This window comes from Leopardus geoffroyi, chromosome A1 (assembly GCF_018350155.1).
Source record: "Leopardus geoffroyi isolate Oge1 chromosome A1, O.geoffroyi_Oge1_pat1.0, whole genome shotgun sequence".
Classification (NCBI taxonomy): Eukaryota; Metazoa; Chordata; class Mammalia; order Carnivora; family Felidae; genus Leopardus; species Leopardus geoffroyi.
This window is the reverse complement of record NC_059326.1, coordinates 19149884-19172710: the sequence shown is the minus strand read 5'-3', so window position 1 is coordinate 19172710 and position 22827 is coordinate 19149884. Positions and strand designations below refer to the sequence as shown.

Here is a 22827-nt window from a genome sequence, read left to right as displayed (position 1 = left end):
TTAGCTGTGTGTTAATGGACTTTATTATGTTGAGGTACATTCCCTTTACATTCAGTTTGTTGGGAGTTTTTATCATGGAAAGGGTATTGGGTTTTGTGAAATGCTTTATCTACATCTTTTGAGATGATCATGTTTTTTATCCTTCATTTTATTAATGTAATGTATTACATTTATTGATTTGCTGATAGTGAACCATATTTGCATCCCTGGAATAAATCCCATTTAGACACAGCGTATGATCTTTTTAATATATTGGTTTATTCAGTTTGCAAATGTTTTACTGAGGAAATTTGCATCCACATTCATCAAGAATATTGGCCTGTGGAGTTCTTTTCTTATGATGTGGCTTTGGTATCAGGATAATGCTGGCCTCTTAAAATAGTTTGAAAGTATTTCCTCCTATTTTTGGAAGAGTTTGAGATTGTTATTAATTATTTATTTTTTTAAAAAAATAATATTTATTTATTTTTGAGAGACAGAGAGAGAGCACGAATGAGAGAGGGGCAGAGAGAGAGACACACAAAATCTGAAGTATCTCCAGGCTTTGAGCTGTCAGCACAGAGCCTGATACGGGGTTCAAACCTGTAAACTGTGAGATCATGACCTGAGTTGAGCTGGACACTTAACCAACTGAGCCACCTTGGCGCCCCTTTACTTTTTTATTTCAAGTATAATTAACATACAGTGTTCGTGTCTGGTGTACAATATAACGATTCAATACTTCTATACGTTTCTCAGTGCTCATCAATATAAGTGTACTCTTACTCCCCTTTATCTGTTTCAAATTCCCACCAACCTCCCCTCTGACAACCACCAGTTCTTGTGTTTGAGTCCAGGTTTTTGTTTGTTTTTTCCTTTGTGTTGTTTCTTAAATTCCACATAGAGGGAAATTATATGGTGTTTGTTTCTCTCTGACTTTTTCCACTTATTTATACCCTCCAGGTCCTCCATGTTGTTGCAAATGACAAGATGGCATTCTTTTTTAATGGCTGAATAATATTCTATTGTATATATACACCACATCTTCTTTATCCATGCATCTGTCAGTGGACACTTGGGTTGCTTCCATAATTTGGCTATTGTAAATAATGTTGTAGTAAACATAGGAATATGTATATCTTTTCAAATTAGTCTTTTCATTTTCTTTGGGTAAATACTGATAGTGGAATTACTGGATCATATAGGAATTCTATTTTTAATTCTGGGGGGAACTCCATACTGTTTTCCACAGTGGCTGCACCAATTTGCATTACTACCACCAGTGCACATGGGTTCCTGTTTCTCCATGTTCTCACCAACACATGTTATTTCCTGGCATTTGTATTTTAGGCATTCTGACAGGTATAAAGTGATAGCTCATTGTGGTTTTATTTTGTACTTCCCTGATGGTTAGTGACCTTGAGTGTCTTTTCCTGTGTTTTTGGCCACCTGTATGTCTTCTTTGAAGAATACCTATTCATGTCTTCTGCCCCTTTTTAAGTTGGATTATTCATTATTTTGGGTGTTGAGTTGTATCAGTTCTTTATATATTTTGAATATTAACTCCTTATCAGTCATAACATTTGTTTCTCCCATGCAACAGGTTGCCTTTTTGACTTATTGATAGTTTCCTTTGCTGTGCACAAGGCTTTTACATTAGTGCAGTTCCAATAGTTTATTTTTGCTTTTGTTTCTCTTGTCTGAGCACATAGAAAATTGTTGCTATGGCCAGTGTCACAGAAATTATTGTCTATGTTCTCTTCTAGAATATTTGTAGTTTCAGGTCTTAATTTAGGACTTTAATCCCATTGTGAGTTTATTTTTGTGAATGGTGTAAGAAAGTGGTCCAGTTTCATTCTTTTGCATGTAGCTGTCCAGTTTTCCTAGCACCATTTGTTGAAGAGATGGTCTTTTCCTTATTGCATATTATTCCTTTCTTGTAGATTAATTGACCCTATAAGTATGGATTTATTTCTGGGATCTCTATTGTGCTACATTGGTTTATGTGTCTATTTTTTTTTTCAACGTTTATTTATTTTTGGGACAGAGAGAGACAGAGCATGAACGGGGGAGGGGCAGAGAGAGAGGGAGACACAGAATCGGAAACAGGCCCAGGCTCTGAGCCATCAGCCCAGAGCCTGACGCAGGGCTCAAACTCACGGACCGCGAGATCATGACCTGGCTGAAGTTGGACGCTTAACCGACTGCGCCACCCAGGCGCCCCTATGTGTCTATTTCTGTGCCAGTACCATAGTGTCTTGATTACTACAGCTTTGTAGTATATTTTGACTTTTTTATTTATTTATTTATTTTCTTATTTATTTACTTTAGTTATTTAATTATCTTACAGTACAATATTGGTTTCAGAAGTAGAATTCAGTGATTCATCACTTACATACAACACCCAGTGCTCATCACAAGTGTCCTCCTTAATGCCCATCACCCATCCACCTCCCTCCATGGACCCTCAGTTTGTTCTCTATCATTGAGTTTGTGGTTTAGTTTCTCTTCTCTTTTTATCGCCCTTCCCATATGTCCATCTGTTTTGTTTCTTAAATTCCACATATGAGTGAAATTATATGAGATTTGTCTTTTCCTGACTGACTTCATTTGCTTAGCCTAATACACTCTAGCTCCATTCACATCATTGCACATAGAAAGATCTCATTGTTGTTGTTTTTGATGGCTGAGTAGTATTCCATTGTGTATATATATATATATATATATATATATATATATATATATATACATATGCCACATCTTCTTTTTCCATTCATCAGTTGATGGACATTTGGGCTCTTGCCATAGTTTGGCTATTGTTGATAAAGCTGCTATAAACATTGGGGTGTATGTACTCCTTCAAATCTATTTTTGTGTCCTTTGGGTAAATACCTAATAGTGCAATTTCTGGATCATAGGGTAGTTCTATTTTTTATTTTTTGAGGAACTTCCATACTGTTCCCCAGAGTGGCTGCACCATTTTGCATTCCTACCAGCAGTGCAAGAAGTTCCCCTTTCTTTGCATCCTTGCCAACATTTGGTGTTTCCTTGAGTTATTAATTTTAGCCACTCTGACAGGTGTGAGGTGATACCTCATTGTGGTTTTGATTTGTATTTCCCTGATGATGAGTGATGTTGAACATCTTTTCATGTGTCTGTTAGCCATCTGGATGTCATCTTTGGATTAGTGTCTATTCATGTCTTCTGCCCATTTCTTCACTGGGTTGTTTGTTTTTTGGGTGTTGAGTTTGATAAATTCTTTATAGATTTTGGATACCAGCCCTTTATCAGATATGTTCTTTGCAAATATCTTCTCTCATTCTGTAGGCTGCCTTTTAGTTTTGTTGATTGTTTCCTTCTGTAGTATATTTTGAAATCTCAGATTGTGCTATCTTCAGCTTTGTTCTTTCTCAAGATTGCTTTGGCTCTTCAGGATCATTTGTGGTTCCATACAAGTTTTAGGATTGTTTGCTCTAGTTCTGTGAAAAATGTTGTTGGTATTTTCATAGGAATTGCATTGAATCTATTGATTACTTTGGTTAGTATGGACATTAAAAAAATTATTCATGTTTGAGAGAGAGAGAGAGAGAGAGAGAGAGAGCATTAGCAGGGGAGGGGCAGAGAGAGAGAGAGACAGAGAGAGAGAGAGAGACCCAGAATCTGAAGCAGGCCCCAGGCTCTGAGCTGTCAGCACAGAGCCCAACGTGGGGCTCAAACCCACGAACCACGAGATCATGACCTGAGCCAAAGTCAGACGCTCAACTGACTGAGCCACCTAGGTGCCCCAAAATTATTTTTCTATTATACTTGATGAATTGTTACCAATTTTCACAAATACTTGAAATGTGAAGTCTCAAAGCTATTGTGCAACAAAGTCTCATAAAGTAGTAGGTCTTTTGATAAATTTAGAAATAATTGATACTAGATTTCAAAGTACGTGGAAGATTGTTTCCCACCAGAGATCTCCCTTCCATCCAACTATATCTGGTATTCTCTTAGCCTGAAAGTCCCTGTCTCCTTCTTCAAATTTTATCTCCCCCTCGAGAAGCCTTCCCAGACTCCCTCCACCAGAGAAGTTTTTACTTTCCTTCTTTCCTCACTAACCACTAATGCTATAATGAGTGGTTTGCATATTATTCCCCCTGCTTGACTGCGAGCATCTTGAGGTAAAAAACTTAAGGCCTGGTCCTCTCTGGACCTTCTATGTTAATGGCACACATGCCTACCAATGGCCCATTGATGTATCACCTATTTCCCATTTCTGTGTTCTTGCTCATATTTCATTCTCCAATATTCTCAATCTCCTCAGTAATCTGTGTTTCCTGCACAACTGACTGTCTTTCCCTCTGTTGCTTTCTTGTCTCTACAGTCCATTTATGCCCAGCATAGAGATTTATCTCCTTCTTGTGTCCACACACTGCTTCAAATTGCTCTCTAATTACTCCATGTGTGCATACTTCACATCCAAAGCAAGATCCTAAACAGAAATCATGGGGCCTATTTTAAATTTTTTCAAATATCCTGGTCCCAAACATAAGTGATTTAATCATCAGTTCTGGTTAAATTAAGGAACATACCCTTTTTCCCCATCTCTCTAGATCCTCATCGTACCATCAAATATGTTATCAAATTTATAATTTTCTGACTTGTATTTAATGGATGGATTAGGGAGCACACACACAAAGACAATGACTTTCTGGGTGTTAATCTGTATCCTGAATCCTTATTGACTTCATTTATTACTTGTAATAGCTTTTTTTTTTTTTTTTTTTTTGGTGGAGTCTCTATGGGTTCTATGTATAGTATTATGTCATCTGTGAATAGTGACGGTTTAAATTCTTCCTTACCTAATATGGATGTCTCTTATTTGTTTCCTTTATTTCCTTGCTTTCTTTCTTTTATCTGATTGCTGTGGCTCAGACTTCCACTATTATGTTGAGTAGAAGTGGTGAGAGTGGACATGCTTGACTTATTCCCAATCTCTGAGGAAATGTCAGTTTTTCACCTGTTAAGTATGATGTCAGCTGTGGGTTTTTCGTATATGGTCTTTATTATGTTAAGGCATATTCCCTCTAACCCGACTTTGTTGGGAGTTTTTCATATGAACGATGTTGAATTTTGTTAAATGCTTTTACTACATCTGTTGAGATAATCAGATAGTTTTCATCCTTCATTTTGTTAAGTTGGTGTAACATATTGATTGATTTGTGAATATTGCACCATCCTTGTATCTCTGGAATAAAGTCCACTTGATCGTGGTGAATGATCATTTTAATGTATTATCGAATGTGATTTTGCTAGCATTTTGTTTAGGACTTTTGCATCTGTGTTCATCAGTGATATTGGCCTGTAGTTTTCTTTATTTATGGTGTCTTTGTCTGATTTTGGTATCAGAGTAATGCTGGTCTCATAGAATGAATTTGGAAGCTTTCTGTCCTCTTCTATTTTTGGAATAATTTGAGAAGAATAGGTATTTGCTCTTCTTTAAATGTTTGATAGAATACACCTGTGAATTCATGTTGGCCTGAACTTTAATTTGGGGGAAATTTTTTGGTTACCAATTCAATTTCATTGCTAGTAATAGCCTGTTCAGATTTCTATTTCTTCCCAATTCAGTTTTGGAAAATTGTATGTTTCTGGGAATTTATGCATTTCTTCTGAGTGGCCCAATTTGTTGGCATGTGATTTTTCATAGTATTTTCTTATAATTCTGTTTTTTTCAGTGGCGTCAGTTTTCCCCTTTTGTTTGATTTTGACTGAGTCTCTCTCTCTCTCTCTCTCTCTCTCTCTCTCTCCTTTTTTTTTAATCTTAATGAGGGTGGCTGAGGTTTTGTCAATTTTGTTGATCTTTTCAAAGAACCAACTCTTGGTTTTATTGATATATAAACACACAGGCACAATGTATATACATGTATACACATATATACATATACATATTTACACATATATACATATACATATATATTTTTTAGTCTCTATGCCATTTATTTCTTCTTTGATAGTTTTTATTTCCTACTTTCTACTCACCTTGGGCTTTTTAAAATCTTTTCCTAGTTTCTTTTAGGTGTAAGGATATATTTTTTTTATTTGAGCTTCTCTTGTTTCTTGAGGTAGATTTATATTGCTACTCCTTTCCCTCTTAGTACTGCTTTTGCTGTGCCCCTAAGATTTTTTTTTATCATTGTTTTATCTTCACTCTTCTTCATTCTTTTTTTTTTTTTCTCTCTGATTAGATGAATTGCACTGCCCTGTATTTGAATTCATTGATTGTTTCTTCTATTTGGGTGGTGGGGATCCAAAGTTACGAATTTCTAGCTATAAAATTAACAGAGATGTACTATACAGCATGGTGACTCCAGTTAATAATACTGTATTGCATGTTTGAAAGTTGCTAGGAGAGTAAATCTTAAAAGTCTTCATCACAAGAAAAAATTCTCTAAGGTGACACATGTTAACTAGACTTACTATGGTGATCATTTTGTAATATATACAATAACAAATTATTAGTTGTGCACTTGAAACTAATATAATGTATGTCAATCACACCTTAATTAAAAAAAGTTGTTAAAGGATTAACAGCAAGAAAAGTCATTCTGATGATGTGCTCCACTTTCAAGAAACGTTTGTGAACATAATTTAGGCATATTCTTGTTTCTACCCTACCAAATAGCAACTAGGGACTGGCCTTGCCATTGAAATTCTCATTGTTTGGGCATTTCTTTCCATTAAATCTGTATCCTTTCATCAACCGTTACCTGGATCCACCTCCCCATCCATATACTTTCATGTCTGTCTGTCTGTGTGTCTGTCTCTCTTCCCAAATTTATCCAGCAGTTTCCAGAATTGCAGAGAAATTGGGAAAGAAGCAAGGATATTAATCATCATTGCTGCTTCTATTTCCAGTAAATATGTACTGTGCACACACACACACACACACACACACACACACACACACACACTGGAGGCTGGCTTACAGGTTACACTGTGGTAACTCAAAGCTGTTGCTTCAGTTTCTGTCACCTCTCTTCAGGATTTGTGATGTGTGATTTACTTTTCCTGTCTGAAATTCCTTTCAGGAAAGAGTGTGATTTCCTTCCACGTCATCTGACTTTATTTTTTGTGTATTTTTTTCCCTTTGGCAGACATAACAACACTCCAATGTCCTCTTTGGTGTCCTCTGGCCACAATATCAACAATAGGTGAGTTGATTTTCTGTCATCTGGGTGGGAAAACCACTTGGAAGCATCAGTGGCATTAGGGCTTGTTCATGATAGCTTGTCAGCTTCTGTATGTAATTTTTTTTCTGCTTTGGATCTAAATGGAAAAAGAAGGAACAGATCAAAGAGGGAGAACATTTATTATGGTCTGTTTGTGAGTGTTGGGGATTAGCAGTCAAAACACTTGGGAAACTGGGGGACCTGGGTGGCTCAATCGGTTGAGTGTCCGACTTCGGCCCAGGTCACGAACTTGCGGTTCCTGAGTTCAAGCCTCTCATCGGGCTCTGTGCTGACAGCTCGGAGCCTGGAGCTTCCTTCAGATTCTGTGTCTCCCTCTCCCTCTCCGCCCCTCCACCGCTTGCACTCTGTCTCTCAAAAATAAAAAAGATTAAAAAAAATTTAAAACAGTTGGGAAATTATCACAGTGTTTGTATATGACATTCTACTTGTGTGGAACAAGGGAGGAGAGAATACTACTGGGAAGCAAATAGGCAAAAGCAGTGGACAGGGAGCAGAGGAACCCTCAGCAGAAAATAAAGGAGCTAAGAGATCACCCTTCAGAGCTCTGCTACTTGTGAGGCTAGTTGTTCTAAACCGAAACTCACCATCATATTGGATGGAGCCCCTGCCCTGGCCTGAAGTTACTTGCCCATAGTGGAAGAGCAAGAAAAACTTCATGAAGCATGAAAATATAGTTGAATTTGAAATAAATGCAAGCACAAAAGGCACATAAACACTGGGGTTCAGTTCAGTAGTAAAGAAATGTTTTTAAATCTTTATCCATGAATGATTCTTGTACAAGCTTAAGAATTTCATTTCTACCATATAAAGCTGCATTTCTGGGGGAAAATGAAATACTTCTTTCCAGATAACCAAATTACATAAGAATTTTTGAGGGTTCAACCACATTATCAAGTGTAGATAAATTGTAGCTAATTTGAATGAAAAAAAGTAAGTAAGGGATCACATGGTGTTTGATCAGATACATTTTATCCTTTAGTTCTGATCGGAATGAATTGTCATCAGTAACTGATAAGGAAGTCACCAGTAAAAGGTGGTGTGTGTGTGTGTGTGTGTGTGTGTGTGTGTGTGTGTACATGTATATGTATATATACGGTATATGTATATGTAAAAATACAAGATATTCGGTGCAGAGTTTCTTGGACACTCTTTCTAAAGTGTTGGCAATATCAACTTCTGTATATAACATTTTTTTTATCTAATTGGATAGAGGAGGAACAGGCCCTCCTGTCTTGAGTTACCAGCAGCCAAAACTCTTGGGAAAGCTGTCAGATTGCTGTATATGAGATTCTACTAGATTGGGCTGTATTCATTTGCCAGGGATGCTGTAATAAAATATCATAAAACGGAATAGTTTAAACAACAGAAGTTTATTGTCTCAGTCTTAGAGGCTAGAAGTTGATATCAGGATGTCAGTAGGGTTGTTTCCTTCTGAGAGCTGTGAGAAAGAATCTAGTCTATACCTCTCTCCTAGCTTCTGGTGATTGCTGTCAATCTTTGCTGTTCTATGGTATGTAGCATCATTGCTCCAGTTACTACCTTAATCTCTTCATGGGTGAAGTATGTGTGTCTGTGTCTAAATTTTTCCTTTGACTATCCAGTCAGACCGGATTAGGAGCCCCCCAAACCAGTTTGACTATATCTTAATAACCTCTTCAGCAACGCTATTTCCGACAAAGTCACATTCTGAGTTCCAGGAGATAGGATTTCAACATTTCAGTTTTGATGGGACTATATCCAACTTATAGTATGTGACAATGAGGAGAGACTCCTATTTGGAGCAAGGAGAATGATGGCAGTGGACTGGAATCTGCCCCATACCCTCCAGAGCTCTGCCACCATGTGAAGTGACCCTCAAACTCAAACCCACTACTATAGTGGATACAGCCACTGCCTCAGGCCTGTAGGGCTTGACCCAGTCTGAGAAGCAGGAGAGATGACCATGATGGTGAAAGTAAAAGTAAGGAGGTGATGGAAGGACTTGAGAATCAGGCATTTAGATGGAGTAAGAGGGATGTGTACTTAATAAACTGAAGTTAAAGTGAAATAAATGCCACCACAAAAGGCTGTTAGTTATTAAGATTAGGGAAAAGTAAAGACCATTACTTAAACCTTGATGCTTACTATTTTCACAGTCCTAAGATATTAATTACCACCATACAAAGTCTCATTTCTTCTTTTCAATTTTTCAATTCCAGTATATTTAACATAGTGTTATATTAGTTTCAGGTGTACAATATAGTGATTCAACAATTCTGTAAATTATTCAGTGCTCCTCATGATGAGTGTACTCCTAATCCCCTTTACCCCCCACCTACCTCCCCTCTGGCCTAGTTAGGAATCTGGTTTAGGAGTCTGATTATTTTTTTTTGTCTCATTTTTCTTTGTTGGTTTGTTTTGTTTCTTGAATTTTTACATATGAGTGAAATCATAGGGTATTTGTCTTTCTGTGACTTGTTTTGCTTAGCATTATGCCATCTAGATCCATCCATGTTGCAAATGGCGAGATTTCATTATTTTCTATTGCTGAGTAATATTCCATTGTGTATATATACCACACCTTCTTCATTCATTCAACTATCAATAGATACTTGGTTTTAGCCATTCTGACAGGTGTGAGGTGATATCTCATTGTGGCTTTGATTTGCATTTCCCTAATGATTAATGATGTTAAGTATCTTTTCACATGTCTGTTGGCCATTTGGATATCTTCTTTGGGGAAATGTTTGTTCATGTCTTCTGCCCATATTTTAATTGGATTATTTGGTTTTTGGTGTTGAGATGTATAAGTTCTTCACATATTGGATGGAGCCCCTGCCCTAGGCCTGAAGTTACTTGACCATATTTGATACTAACCCTTTATCAGATATGTCACTTGCAAACATCTTCTCCCATTTAGTAGGTTGTCTTTTAGTTTTGTCGATTGTTTCCTTCACTGTGCAGAAGCTTTTTATTTTGGTGTGATCCCAATAGTTTATACTTCTTTTGTTTTCCTTGCCTCAGGGAAATATCTAAATAGATGTGGCTACAGCTAATACCAGAAATTACTGCCTGTGCTCTTTTCTAGGATTTTTATGGCTCCAGGTCTCACATTTAGGTTTTTAATCTATTTTAAGCTTATTTTTGTGTATGGAATAACAAAGTTATTCAGTTTCATTCTTTTGCAGGTAACTGTCAAACTTTCCAAACACCATTTCTTAAAAAGACTGTCTCTTTTCTCATTGGATATTCTTGCCTCCTTGTTGAAAATTAATTTGACTGTATTATCGTGGGCTTATTTCTGCCCTCTTGATTCTGTTCTACTGACCTATGGTATGCCAGTACCATACTTTCTTGATTACTACAGCTTTGTAGTATATCTTGAAATCTGGGATTGTGATACCTTTAGTTTCATTCTTTTTCAAGATTGCTTTGGCTACTCAGGGGTCTTTTGTGACTCCATATACATTTTAGGGTTCTTTTTTCTAGTTCTGTGAAGAATGTTGGTAATTTCATGGAGATTGCACTGAATCTGTGGGTTGCTTTGGGTAGAAATTTTAACAATATTCTCCCAATCCATGAGCATGGAGTATTTTTCTGTTTGTTTTTGTCATCTTCAGTCTCTTTCATCAGGTGTTTCATAGTTTTCAGAGTACAGGTCTTCTATCTCCTTGGTTAAGTTCATTCCCAGGTATTTTATTTTATTATTTTTGGTGCAGTTGTAAATGGGACTGTTTTCTTAATATCTCTTTCTGCAACTTTCTTAATTTCCCTTTTTACAGGTTTTATTTATTTTTGAGAGAAGGAGAGACAGAGTGTGAGCGGGGAAGGGGCAGAAAAAGAGGGAGATACAGAATGCTCAGGCTCTGAGCTGTCAGCACAAAACTCATTGTGGGTCTTTGAACCCACAAACCTGGGGATCATGACCTGAGCTGAAGTTGGTCACTTAACTGACTGAGCCACCCAGGTGCCCCTCTTCATTTCCTTTTTGATTTTATTTTGGTTGACCTGTTTATTGTTTAGTAGCATATTATTTAACCTCCATGTATTTGTGTTCTTTCCAGATTTCTTCTTGTGGTTGATGTGCTAGTTTCATAGTGCTGTGGTCAAAAATGCATAGTATGCATTCAGTGTTTTTTAATTTGTTGAGTCTTGTTTTGTGGCCTAACCTGTGATTGATTCTGGAGACTGTTCTATGTGTTATTGGGGAAAATGTGTATTCTGCTGTTTTAGGATGAAATGAAATGTTCTGAAAGATCTTTTAGATTCATCTGGACTAAAGCCACTGTTTCCTTATTTGATTTTCTGTTTAGATTATCTGTCCTTTGATGTAAGTGGGGTGGTGAAGTCCCCTACTTTTACTGAATTATTATCAATTAATTTATGTTTGTTATGAATTACTTTATGTATTTGGGTACTCCCATGTTGAATGCATACATATTTACAATTGTTATATCTTCTTGTTGAATTGTTCCCTTCATGATTATAGTAATGTCTTTCTTTGTCTCTTCTCAGTCTTTGTTTTAACATCTATTATGTCTAGTATAAGTATTATCACCCCAGCTTTCTTTCCACTTTCATTTGTATGACAAATGCTTTCCATCCCTATACTTTGAATCTACATGTGTCTTTAGTTCTGACATGTGTCTCTTGTAGGCAGCCAATAAATGAGTCTTGCTTTTTTTATCCATTCCATCACCCTATGTCTTTTGACAGGAGCATTTAGTCTGTTTACATTCAAAGTAATTATTGATACGTATGTACTTAACTACCGTTTTGTTACTTTATAGTGGTTTTATTGTTCTATTTGTTTCTTCTCTTCCTTTTTCTCTCATGGTTAGTTGGATTTCTTTAATGATACACCTGGATTCCTTTCTCTTTATTTTTTGCATATCTATTACTGGTTTTTGTTTGTGGCTCCATTAAGTTTATATATAACATCTTATACATATAACAGTCTATATTAAGTTGATGGTTGCTTAAATTTGAACCCATTCTAAAAGCACTAAATTTTTACTCTTCCCCCACATTGTAGGTATATGGTGTCATACTTTTCATCTTTTATTTTGTGAATCCCTTGGCTGATTTTTATAGATGTACTTAATTTTACTGCGTTTGTGCTTCCTACTTGTCTTATTCCTGCTTATGATCTCTTTTTTTTTCCCACTCAGAGTCCCCTTTAAATTTCTTGTAGGGTTGGTTTAGTGATGTAGAATTTGTTTAACCTTTTGTTTGGGAGACTCTTGATTTCTCCTTCCATTCTGAATGATGGCCTTAATGGATAGAGTATTCTTGCTTGCAAGTTTTTTTCTTTCAGCACTAATATATCAGCCATTCCCTTCTAACCTACAAAATTTCTGTTGAAAAATCAGTTAATAGCCTTATGGGGTTTCTTTCGTATATAACTGTTTGATTTTTCTTTTGCTTCTTTATAAATTCTCCCTTATCACTACTTTTTGGCATTTTAATTACTATGTGTCTTGGTGTGGACCTCCTTGGGTTGATTTGGTTGGGGGTTCTCTCTGCCTCCTGGATCTGGATTTTAGTTTCCTTCTCCAGGTTAGGAAATTTTCCTACTATTATTTATTCAAATAGATCTTCTGCCCCCTTTTGTCTCTCTTCTACTTTTGGGATTCCTATAATGCAAATGTTATTATGCTTGATGATGGCACTGGTTCCCTTAATATATACTCCTTTTTTTGTTTGTTTTTCCTCTCTCATGTTCAGCTTGATTGCTTTGTATTACTCTCCCATCCAGGTTGCTGATCCCCTCTTCTTCTTCTAGTACTTATTTCCTCTAGTGGTTTTTTGTTTTTTGTTTTTTGTGGGTTTTTTTTGTTTTTTTGTTTTTTTTTTTTTTTGTTTTTTTAGTGAGTGTGTGAGTGGGGGAGAGAGGGAGAGAGAAAGAGAATCCCAAGCAGACTCCATTCTCAGTGTGGAGTCTAATGCAGGGCCCAATCCCATGACCTTGGGATCATGACCTGAGCTGAAATAAAGAGTCAGGTGCTTAACTGACTGAGCCACTCAGGTGCCCCTCCCTCTAGTGTATTTTTAACTTCAGTTATTGAATTTTTCATTCCGATTGGTTCTTTTTTAAAATTTATTTATTTTGAGAGAAAGAGAATGAGCATGGGAGGGACAGAGAGAGAGGGAACAGAGGATCCCTCTTACATGCTGACAGCGGTAAGCCCAATGCAGGGCTCAGACTCACAAACCATGAGATTGTGACCTGAGCTGAAGTCAGACACTTAACCAATTGAGCCACCCAGATGCCCCTGATTGGTTCCTTTTTATGGTTTCTTTCTCTTTCTTGAAGGCCTCTCTGAAGTCCTACCTCTTTTCTCAAGTTCAATGAGTATCTTTATTACCATTACTTTAAATTCTCTTAGGCATGTGACTTATCTCTATTTTATTTAGCTCTATTGCAGTGATTTTTGTCCTTTTTTTTTCATTTGGGACATATTCTTCTCTCTCCTCATTTGTTTAACTCTCTGAGTCTGTTTCTATGTGTTGAGAAAGTAGCTACATCTCTTGCTCTTGAAAGAAGAGGTCCTGTTGTGTGCTGCAGTGGTGTCCCCTGTTTACCAGAACCTGGCACTTCAGGGGTGTCTTCTGTGTGTTACATGCGCCCTACTGTTGTGACTGAGCTGTGTTTGCCTTTAGCCTAGTCATTTGCAATGGCTCTATTTGCCTATTGTGGGCAGGGTGTATTACTTGTGTTGTTAGTAGGCCAGTCTGTGGCCACCATGGGCTTCAGGGGATCAGACCAGGCATTTGCCAGAGTTGCTGTAGCACCAAACTGCAGAGCACTCTGCCTTGTTGTTCCTCGAGAAGCTTTTGTTGGTGGGCAGGGCCTGCCCTGCCAGTGCACTTGAACTGGTGTGTGTGGTTATCTTTCCCTGTCCCCAGGGCAAGAGTCACTTTGTAGTGGTGCTGGTCACTGTCAGGGCTGCTTGCATACTGCTTGTGACACAGCTTTGGAGGGACTCCTGCTGAGGGTAGGTATGCAGGAGAATGCGGGAGAGGGGTACTGGTTCCACAATGGTCCAGTGTGGGAAGGGACCTGCAGCCGCTCCTAGAAAACTCTTGTCCAGTCTGAGATGGTGGGGGAGCATCAGCAGGAGAATGTGGGTGTGTGGCACAGTTAGCAAGCTAGGTGGAGAGTGTTTGTGCTGCACTGGTTCCTGCAGGTATCCATGTAACTTAGCTGAGAGGTGGGGAAGGGAAATGGCACCTGCCAGCACTTTTGTTCCTGGACAAGTTTCCCAAAGGTCCCTCTCCCTTGAGCACATGCTCTGACATGAGTAAGTAAATCTTCCTGTATATCCCAGGTGTTTTACAAACTGCTGTGTTTGCACTCTATCTTGGGAAGCTGTTGGTTGTGCTGTCTCTTTAAGGGCAGGTACTTATTTCATATTGCCTTCCAGCTCTCCCAGAGCCAAGCCCACTGATTTTTAAAGTTCCAGGCGTTAAGTCCTACTGATTCTAAGAACTAGTAAGGTTGATACGCAACGCCCCCTCACCAGGTTTTTAAAGCCTAATGTTCTGGTGATTTGACTTTCCTGTACATGTTTCCCATGCCTGGGTGCATGGTGTGAAGTCTTCTCTACCTTCGATGTGCCCACAGCATCCCTCCCTCCCATGAGGAGTCCTGTGGGTCCATTTAGCTCCTGACTGTGTCTCTGCCCTTCTTACCCTCTTTGATGTGGCCTATTCCCTACATTTATGAATGAAGAGTCTCCTCTGTCAGTCTTGGGTTATTTTTTGGACTATTTATACTGATATGGGTGTTATCTAGGTGTATCTATGGAATGAGGTGAGCTCAGGATCCTTGTTTTCCACCATCTTGCCCAGAAGTCTAACACCTTATTTCTAATAAAAAATTATACACCAGGTTCAATTTACTGATATCTACATGACTGTTTAAAGATCAAACAGTTCATAAAAATAGAATAATTACAGTTATTTGAACAAAAAAAAGTAAGTGTAGAATTATATGTGGTATCTGATCATGTACCTTTTCAATCCTTTAGCCCAAACCCTAATGAATTGACATCAGAAACCTATGAGGAAGACGACAATGAAATGTGAGCTTAAAAGGCATAAAGATATGTGTATATATATAAGTATATAATATATACACACACACATATACAGGCTCCTGTCAACACGAACCCACAACACTCGTACACCTGCACACACACAGATATATAACACAAAGAAATAGAATTTGTGAAATTCACCCTGAGGAACATCCAAAGCAATACAGAGTGTCTGACACTTTTTCTAAGTCTTCTCACGTTAACATTGTAGATAACTATTATTTTCAGATTCACTTAAATAAAATAGGAGCAGGTCATGAAAGGGATGCTTCTTCCTCTAAGCATGTTTGTTAGCCTTAGTGGGTAGCAGCCAAACCCTTGTGAAATTACCAGATGGCCTGTATATGAGACTCTACTAGGGTGGGCCAGAGAGGAGAGATTGGTATTTGGAACAAGGAAGAGTCTACAGTGGGTGGCACATTGAAGCCAGGAGGAAACAATGGAGATAATAGACTGATGTGTCCATGACTCTCAAGAGTTCTGCTACTGTGTTAGGCTGAGACTCCATCCTAAACCTACTGTTATACTGGGGGAAGCCTCTACCTCAAGTCTTTAGTTACTTAGCCCTGTCTGGGGGTCTGGAAAGACAGCCATGAAGCATGAAGAGTAAGCAGGGGATGGAGGAAATTGCCAATCATGCCATTAGTTGGAGTCAAAGGGATATGTACTTATAAACCTATAAACTGAGGTCAAATTGAAATAAATTCTACCACCAAAGGTAGTTACATATTGCGTTAGGGTAATGACTAAGAACACTTTACCTAAGTCTTGATGTGTTCACTATTCATGGGCCTAAGATAATCATTACCACCATATAAACCCTCATTTCTAATATGAAATGACACACCAAGTTCCAGATTATTGACTTGCACTTGGACTGTTAAAACTCAACCAACTCATATTGTAGAATAATTGTAGCTATTTGAATGGAAAAAAGGAAATCTAGAATTACACGTTGTGTCTGACTATGTACCTTTTTGATTCTTTAGCCATGCCCAGAATGAACTCACATTAGAAAACTATGAGGAATCCACCAATGAAATGTGAGATATGAATGCATAAATTTAAAATTGTATGTATAATCTCAACAAATACACACATAAAACAATAGATTAATATTTGTAAAAAACATTCTCGGGAGTATCGACAGCAATAGAGTATCTTCAATACTGCTCCTAAGTTCTCTCACTGTAGTATATGTAGGTAACTCCTTTTAAATTTAGTTAAATCTAAAAGAGGAGGGCCTAAGAGGAATGCTTCTTCCTCTGAATGGATTTGTTTCTCCATTAGCAGGAGCCAAACCCTTAGATGAAAGTCAGGAGAAGAGGGAAGGGCCTCAGAATCAGGAATTTAAATGGATAAGAGGGATGGTTTCCTTCAAACTGAAGTTGAGTTTGAAATAAATTCTACTACAAAAGGCTGTTACACACTGGGTTTAGAGTGATAGCAAAGAACTTCTTATAGATTGATGCATAAATTTTCATAGGCTTAAGGTAGTTATTAGCATCCCCTATAAAGCCTCATTTCTTTCTGGGGGGGGCTGTTCTCATTTCATTTTATTTTATTATTATTAATATAATTTATTGTTAAGTTAGCTAACCTAAAGTGTACCCAGTGTGCTCTTAGTTTTGGGGGTAGATTCCCATGATTTATTGCTTACATATAACACTCAGTGCTCATCCCAACAAGTGTCCTCCTCAATGCACATCACCCATTTTCCCCTCTCCCCTGCAGAATTGATAAAGAAGATGTGGTTTATATATACAATAGGATACTACTTAGCAATGAGAAAGAATGAAATCCTGCCATCTGCAATAACGTGGATAAAACTGGAGGGTATTACACTAAGTGAAATAAGCCAGTCAGAGAAAGACAGATATCATATGTTTTCACTCATATGTGGAACTTAAGAAACTTAACAGAAGGCCATGGGGGAAGGGAAGGGGAAAAATAGTTTCAAACAGAGAGGGAGGCAAACCATAAAAGACTCTTAAATAAGGCCTCATTTCTTATCAAAAATGACCTACCAGGTTCAATTAGGTGATACATACATGAATTTTTAAGGAGTGACCAGTTCTTGAGTATAGAGCAGTTGTAGCTTTTTAAATGGAAAAAAGTCAGTCTAGTATTTATTACACATGGTGTCTGACTATGTACCTCTTTAATCTTTTAGCATAACCCTGACTGGATGGAAATCAGACAGTTATGAGGAAGTCACCAGTAAAATGTGAGATATAAATGAGCAAAGATAAATATAGATTTATATATATGTATATGCACATATGTATGAATATACTTATATCAACACAGATGCACAAAGACATGTATGCAAACATAAGTACAATGAATGAAGGGCTGAGGTTTCCAAATGCATTCTCAGGATCATCCATGACAATACAGTGTCTTTGAATGTTTCTGAATCTTCTCACTAGCACCTGTAGGTAACTTCCTGCCTTTTTTGGATCTATTTGGATGAAAGAGGAGCAGGTCATAAGAAGAATCCTTTCTCCTCCTAGTAACTAGCTGCCAAAACCTTTTGGAGATTTCCAGAATGTCCATGTATGAGTCTTAGTAAATTGGGTGAAGAAGGAACAGAATCCTACTTAAGACAAAGTAGGAGGTAGCAGTAGCCAGTGGACAGAGAAGCCCTCAGCAGGAAGAAAGGAGCTAACTGAAACTGGGTCTGTCCTGCATACTCCAGAACTCTGCTGCCATGTGAGACTAGTGCCCCAAACCCACCACCATATTGGAGGGAGCCTCTGCCTCAGGTCTTAAGTTACTTAACCTGTCTGAGGGTCTGGAAAGACAGCCATGAAGCATGAAGAGTAAGCAGGGGATGGAGGAAATTGCCAATCATGCCATTAGTTGGAGTCAAAGGGGTATGTACTTATAAACCTATAAACTGAGGTCAAATTGAAATAAATTCTACCACCAAAGGTAGTTACATATTGCGTTAGGGTAATGACTAAGAACACTTTACCTAAGTCTTGATGTGTTCACTATTCATGGGCCTAAGATAATCATTACCACCATATAAACCCTCATTTCTAATATGAAATGACACACCAAGTTCCAGATTATTGACTTGCACTTGGACTGTTAAAACTCAACCAACTCATATTGTAGAATAATTGTAGCTATTTGAATGGAAAAAAGGAAATCTAGAATTACACGTTGTGTCTGACTATGTACCTTTTTGATTCTTTAGCCATGCCCAGAATGAACTCACATTAGAAAACTATGAGGAATCCACCAATGAAATGTGAGATATGAATGCATAAATTTAAAATTGTATGTATAATCTCGACACATACACACATAAAACAACAAAGAGAGATATGAGATTTTTAAAATGACAGGTGCATCCACGGGGTGTCTTTTTTATTTATTTAAATTCAAGTTAGTTAATATATAGTGTAGTGTTTGTTTTAGGGGTAGAATTTAGTGCTTCATCCCTTACATATAACACCTTGCGCTCATCCCAACAAATGTCCTCCTTAATGCCTGTCACCCATTTAATCCATCTCCCCACCAGCTCCACTCCAGCAACCCTGTTTTTTTCTCTATATTTAGTTGTCTCTTAAGGTTTGCCTCTCTGTTTTTATCTTATTTTATTTTGCCTCTCCTTCCCCTATGTTCATCTGTTTTGTTTCTTAAATTCCACATATGAGTAAAATCATATGATTTTTGTCTTTCGCTGACTGACTTCTTTCGCTTAGCATAGTGCACTCTAGTTCCATCCACGTCATTGCAAATGGAAGCTTTCATTCTTTTTGGTGACTAATTAATATTCCAGTGTGTGTGTGTGTGTGTGTGTGTGTGTGTGTGTATAAATAAATATATATATATATGCATATATATATAAATATATATATATGCATGTATATATATATATATATATATTTATACACACACACACACACACACACACACACACACGGTATATATATATATATACCGCATCTTCTTTAGCCATTCATCAGTTGATGGACATTTGGGCTCTTTCCATACTTTGGCTATTGTTGATAGTGCTGCTATAAACATTGGGGTGCATGTGCCCCTTCAAATCAGCATTTTTGTATCCTTGAATAAATATTGAGTAGTACAATTGTTGGGTTGTAGGGTAGTCTATTTTTAATTTTTTGGAGAACATCCATACTGTTTTCCAGAGCGGCTGCACCAGTTTACATTCCCACCGGGAGTCCAAAAGTCTTCCCCTTTCTCTGCATCCTTGCCCACATTTGTTGTTTCCTGAGTCATTAATTTTAGGGATTCTGACAGGTGCAAGGTGGTACCTCATTGTGGTTTTGATTTGTATTTCCCTGATGATGAGTGATGTTGAGCATCATGTGTCTGTTAGCCATCTGGATGTCTTCTTTGGAAAAGTGTCTGCTCATGTCTTATGCCTATGTCTGAACTGGGTTGTTTGTTTTTTTCATGTTGAGTTTGATATATTCTTTATAGATTGTGAATACTAACACTTTATCAGAAGATTTACAAAAATCTTCTCCTACTCCATCAATTGCCTTATAGTTTTGTTAATTGTTTCCTTCCACTGTGCAGAAGCTTTTCATCTGGATGAGGTTCTAATAGCTCATTTTGCTTTTGTTTCCATTGCCTCGGGAGACATGTCTAAGAAATTGCTGCCACTGAGGTCAAAGAGGTTGCTGCCTGCTATCTCTTCTAGGATTTTTTATGGTCTTACCTTTAGGTATTTCATCCATTTTGAGTTTATTTTTGTATGGTGTAAGAAAGTGGTCCGTTTTCATTCTTCTGCCTGTTGCTGTCCAGTTTTCCCATTCTTCAACTATTTGTTGAAGAGACCATCTTTTTTCCATTGGATATTCTTTCCTGCTTTGAGATTAGTTGACCAGACATTTGAGGGTCCATTTCTGGGTTCTCTATTCTATTCCATTGATTTGTTTTTGTGCCAGTATCTCATTAGTATCTTGTTGAGAATTTTTGCATCAGTGTTCATCAGGGATATTGGTCTGTAATTCTCCTTTTTAGTGGGGTCTTTGTCTAGTTTTGGAATCAAGGTAATGCTGGCCTTGTAGAATAAGCTTGGAAGTTTTCCTTCTATTTCTATTTTTTTAAATAGTTTGAGAAGATTAGGTATTAATTCTTCTTTAAATGTTTGGTAAAATTCTCCTGGGAAGCTATCTGACCCTGTTTGTTGGGAGACTTTTGATTACTGATTCAATTTCTTTACTACTTACGGATCTATTCAAGTTTTCTATTTCTTCCTATTTCAGTTTTGATAGTTTATATGTTTCTAGGAATTTATCCATTTCTTGCTCATTGCCCAATTTGTTGGCATATCTTGCTCATAATATTCTCTTATAGTTGTTTGTATTTCTGTGGTGTTAGTTGTGATCTCTCCTCTTTAATTCTTATTTTTTATCTATTTTGTTTTTTTCTTTTGTCTTCTTGAGACATCTGGCTAGGGGGTTACCAATTTTGTTAATTCTTTAAAAGAACCAGCTCCTAGTTTCACTGTTCTGTTCTACATTTTTTGTTTTTTTTTCCGATATCATTGAGTTCTGCTCTAATCTTCATTATTTCCTTTCTTCTGCTGATTTAGGGCTTTATTTGCTTTTCTTTTTCCAGCCCTTTTAGGTGTAATGTTAGGTTGTGTATTTGAGACATTCATTTCTTCTTTAGGAAGGCCTAGATTGCTATATACTTCCCTCTTCTGACTGCCTTTCCTGCACCACAAAGATTTTGGACGGTCGTATTTTCATTTTCATTGGCTTCCATGTACTTTTTAATTTCCTCTTTAATTTCTTAGTTAGCCCATTCATTTTTTAATAGGATGTTCTTTAATCTCCAAGTACTCATGTTGTTTCCATATTTTTTCTTGTGGTTGATTTCAAATTCTGTACCACTGTGGTCTGAAAATGTGTGGTATGGGCTTGATCTTTTTGTACTTTTTGAGAGCTGATTTGTGACCCAATACATGATATATTCTGGAGAATGTTCCATGTTTTCTTGAAAAGAATGTGTATTCTCCTGCTTTAAGTTGAAATATTCTGAATGTATCTGTTAAGTCCATCTGTTCCAGTGTGTCATTCAAAGATGTGGTTTCCTTGTTGATTTTCTGCTTAGATGACCTGTCCATTGTTGTAAGTGGGGTGTTAAAGTCCCCTAATAATATTGTATTATTATCAATGAGTTTCTTTATGTTTGTTATTAATTGATTTATATATTTGGGTTCTTTCAAGTTAGGGACATAAATATTTATAATTGTTAGATCTTCTTGATAGATAGACCCCTTAATTATGATTAGGGTAGACCTATTCTTCATTTCATTTTAGCCTTTGGTTTCAAATATAGTTTGTCTGATATAAGTAGGGCCACTCCAGCTTTCTTTTGACCTCAATTAGCCTGATCTATGGTTCTCCATCCCCTCACTTTCACTTTTAAAAGGCACTTTTAGACCTAAAGGTGCCTTTAGATCTAAAATGGGTGTCTTGTAGGCAGCATAGAGATGTATCTGTTTTTGTTTTTTTTTTTAATCCATTCTGATACTCTATGTCTTTTGATTGGAACATTTAGTCCATTTACATTCAGAGTGATTATTGAAAGATATGAATTTAGTGCCATTGTGTTGCCTGTGGAGTTGGTGTTTCTGGTCATTTTTAGTCTTTGTTGCTTTTGGTGTTTTGTTTTTCTCCACTCAAAGAGTTCCCATTCAAATTTCTTGTAGGGTTGGATTGGGGGTCATGAATTCCTTTAGATTTTGTTTGTTTGGGAAACTCTTTATCTCTCCTTTTATTCTGAATGACAGCCTTGCTGGATAAAGTATTCTTGGCTGCATATTTTTCCCATTTAGCATGTTTAATGTATCCTGCCACTCTTTTCTGACCTGCCAAGTTTCTGTGGGCAGATATGCTGCAAACCTGATTTGTCTTCCCTTGTAGGTTAAGGGCTTTTCTTCCTTTGCTGCTTTCATAATTCTTTCCTTGTCTGTGTATTTTGTGAATTTGACTATGGTATTCCTTGGCGATGGTTGGCTTTTGCTGAATTTAATGGGGATTCTCTGTGCTTCTTGGATTTAGATGTATGTCCTCCATATTAGGGAAGTTTTCAGCTATAATTTGCTCACATAAACCTTCTGCCCCCTTTTCTCTTTCTTCATCTCTGAGATTCCTATGATACAAATGTTATTCCTCTTTAATAAGTCACTGAGTTCTCTAAGTCTTGTATTATGATCTTTTGTCTTTGTTTCCCTCTTCTTTTCAGCTTCATTATTTTCCATAATTTTATCTCCTATATCACTGATTCGCTGCTCTGCTCTATCCAGCCTCGTTATCATGGCATCCATTTGAATTTGCACCTTGGTTACAGCATTTTTAATTTGGGGCTGACAAGATTTTAGTTTAGGAATTCTCTGCTGTCTTCTATGCTTTCTTCAACCCCAGCTGATATCCTTTTAATTGTGGTTTTAAATTCTAGTTGAGACATCTTACTTAATATCTGCTTTGATTAAATCTCTGACCATGAGTTCTACTGCCTGTTCCTTCTTT

The 22827-nt window shown here is 37.2% G+C and overlaps 1 protein-coding gene across 7 annotated transcripts in view; it reads left to right on the top strand.

Moving 5' to 3' along the window:
* Window positions 1-22827, top strand: part of LOC123596467 (phosphatidylinositol 3,4,5-trisphosphate 3-phosphatase TPTE2-like) — a 166816-nt gene that overhangs the window by 28626 nt on the left and 115363 nt on the right. For 4 of the 7 annotated variants that reach the window (XM_045474959.1, XM_045474954.1, XM_045474949.1 and 1 more), the window contains 5 exons: window positions 7122-7178; window positions 15230-15283; window positions 16288-16341; window positions 17472-17525; window positions 18507-18560. In XM_045474959.1, the coding sequence (XP_045330915.1) occupies window positions 7122-7178; window positions 15230-15283; window positions 16288-16341; window positions 17472-17525; window positions 18507-18560 (273 nt within the window). The remainder of the gene's footprint in view (window positions 1-7121; window positions 7179-15229; window positions 15284-16287; window positions 16342-17471; window positions 17526-18506; window positions 18561-22827) is intronic. The other 3 variants (XM_045474985.1, XM_045474976.1, XM_045474967.1) reach the window with 1 other exon arrangement.